The sequence below is a fragment of the Sphaeroforma arctica genome (genome assembly GCF_001186125.1).
Source record: "Sphaeroforma arctica JP610 unplaced genomic scaffold supercont1.4138, whole genome shotgun sequence".
NCBI lineage: Eukaryota > Ichthyosporea > Ichthyophonida > Sphaeroforma > Sphaeroforma arctica.
In genome coordinates, this window is record NW_014036420.1 from 1 (window position 1) to 2,697 (window position 2,697).

The 2,697-nt window shown below is 39.7% G+C and overlaps 1 protein-coding gene across 1 annotated transcript; it reads right to left on the reverse strand.

The window, feature by feature from the left end:
* Positions 1-1,975: 1,975 nt before the first annotated feature.
* SARC_14092 (hypothetical protein) lies at positions 1,976-2,294 on the reverse strand (the record flags this gene model as incomplete). Its single annotated transcript, XM_014291775.1, has 1 exon — positions 1,976-2,294. A coding segment is annotated over one exon (319 nt), but the record flags the coding sequence as incomplete, so codon positions are not given.
* Positions 2,295-2,697: the final 403 nt, after the last annotated feature.

Consider the following 2,697-nt stretch of genomic DNA (forward strand, 5'->3'; position numbering starts at 1 on the left):
TATATATAACTATGCATCCTGGTTGCATATATAGTTTTATTTTAAATATGTACATGCAGCCCGGATGCATGGTCGAAATAATGTTCATATACTTATTTTTTTAGAGTATATGAAAATCCATGAGTATTTGATTTGAGGTGCAGTAAAACCCCTACAAATTGAGACATAAATTGAAACCCAATTTCGCAGAGTTAATGTAGCCTCAAATCGTACCATCGCCTGACAATAATCTCTCCCAGGACTAAACTTTAATCGATTTCTCATTGTGAAAGATATGCCACTTCTTGATTAACGTGTGTAGCGTTTCCTTCAAGGTCATCTAAACCTGAATTATGTGTATCGATAATAAAATTTCTGTATATGTAACCACAATGTAATCGTTTAGTGACCAACCCGGACCACATGGTGCACGTCGTTGGCCTGAAGGAACGTAGGACTTCTCTGATATTCAACAGGACTATAGTGTTTCAGGAACATTTCGATACGTTCGACGGTTTTATCAATAAGGTTCCAAAACAAGATGACGTTTTCATCGGATACGTTAGAGACGAAATTGCTGTATGCTCTAAGGGTGATAATGAACCTGGCATCATGCAATGGGCAAAGGACATTCAAGTCCTATTTGACTCACTCCTCTGGATGATTTCAAAAGACGAACTGACTATGACCATTTAATGCTCGATTGACAATTTCGCAGAGATAATGCGGCCTCAAATCTTACCAGCGCATGCAGCCCGGATGCATAGCCGATTTTTTTTTTGTATATTTAGCCCGGATGCATGTCGGATTTTTTTTGTGTGTATGCAGCCCGGATGCATAGTCGAAATTTTTAATTTTTTTGTAATTAGCCCGGATGCACGGTCGAATTTATTTTTCGGTACATCCAGCCCGGATGCATGGTCGAACAAACTGAATAAACCCTATATATATTTTTCAGGTTTAAAATACAATTTTCCTGCATACTAAGCACCAAGGGTATGTACTGGTGAATGCATGGTATTATTTTTAAGGCTCACGAATCTGAGTAACCATGTCTCAGTGTTTGTCTTCGTAGCCTTAAAGATGTTACCATGCATCCACCACTACATATCCTTGGTCAACTCGATGCATAGTCGAAATTATTTTTTGGTATACGCAGCCCGGATGCATAGTCGAAAATATTTTTTGTATATGTAGCCCGGATGCATGGTCGGAATAATTAATATTTTTTTTTCATACCGAACTCCTCAAACAAATGTCATTGTAGCATCGACGATCCTCCATTGATTGTGGGGCATTTTCGCTAAATGTTTAGGCTGTACCTGAACTTCCAGCAATCCTTCATCAGAGTATAATAATCCGTCCTCGGGATGTGCAAGTATGTTTACCATATCCCCCCAAGTCGCATTGCCATGAGAATTGAGAAGGTGATGAGAAATGCTTTGAACTCTTTACCGAAAACCCTAGAGTATATGAAAAGTCGATGAGTATATGATTTGAGGTGCAGTAAAACCCCTAAAAATTGAGATAAAAATTGAGAGCACCTGGGGCGCCGACCGAGCTCTTTTGACAGGCCGAAAGAGCGCAAGACGCTACATTATTTTATTATTTTAAATTTAGGGTTCATTTTTAAGGACATTTTGTTCATATACATCAAATACTTGTGTTTTTACGATTTTCTCATACTATTATATATATATATGTTTTTAGGGTTTTGGGTTTTCGTGATTTGACCACGCAGCCCGGATACATGGTCGATTTTTAATTATTATATATGCACCCCGGATGCATGGTCTATTTTTATGTATTGTGTATGCAGCCCGGATGCATGGTCAAATTGTTTATATTGTATATGCCGCCCGGATGCATGCTCAAAATTATTTTTCTGTATATGTAGCCGTATGAACATTCTTTCGGTCCATGCAGCCCGAATTCATAGTCGATGACCCATGTCTCAGTGTTTGTCTTTGTGACCCTCATAAAGTCTATCATGCATTTACGACTGCATACCCTTGGTTAACTCAACACATATGTTATTCGTATCATGCTTCAGCCTCGAATCTGACATCTTACTAGCATTCGACCCTAGACGTGTACATAGCTCTTCCGTGTACTTCACTGTTCCATTGCCCATACGAATGGAACTTACATATACTACGTACTCGTAGGATATGAACATTTCATTGCATCTTTCAATCACTAGTTGATTCTTAGGATCCTTGTCCTTCCATGTCTCGAAAGTTGGCATCACTAAATCTAGTTGTGTGGTCACAAACCATTTTGCGTTGGCTAACTCCACGACATGCAAACCCACACTTTGTGGATCAGCGCCATACTGGATCTGATATGCCCTTACTTTCTGTACCCAACTATGGCACACTTTGGGTGTGTGGGCATTTTAAAGTTCGTATTCATCACCTTTTCCTTCAACTGCTTATAGTATTTGTGGTATTCAGATGCTGTCACTGCTTCCTCGAGAATATCCCATTCCATTGGATGATATGCCAGATCATCCATCTTATCCCCTATCCTTCACATGGGACTATTGAGCCTGAGATCCATAAAATCACCGCCACCTGTAAAGTGCTTCTGTAACGTCGCGAATCGTATATGTTCCCTTATCGCCACCATCATAACATTGTCATCTCTATATCCGGTTGTAGTTGCACTATGTCCTCCTGAAACGACTACTTCATCCGGCTGAACAGCCGCATCTTT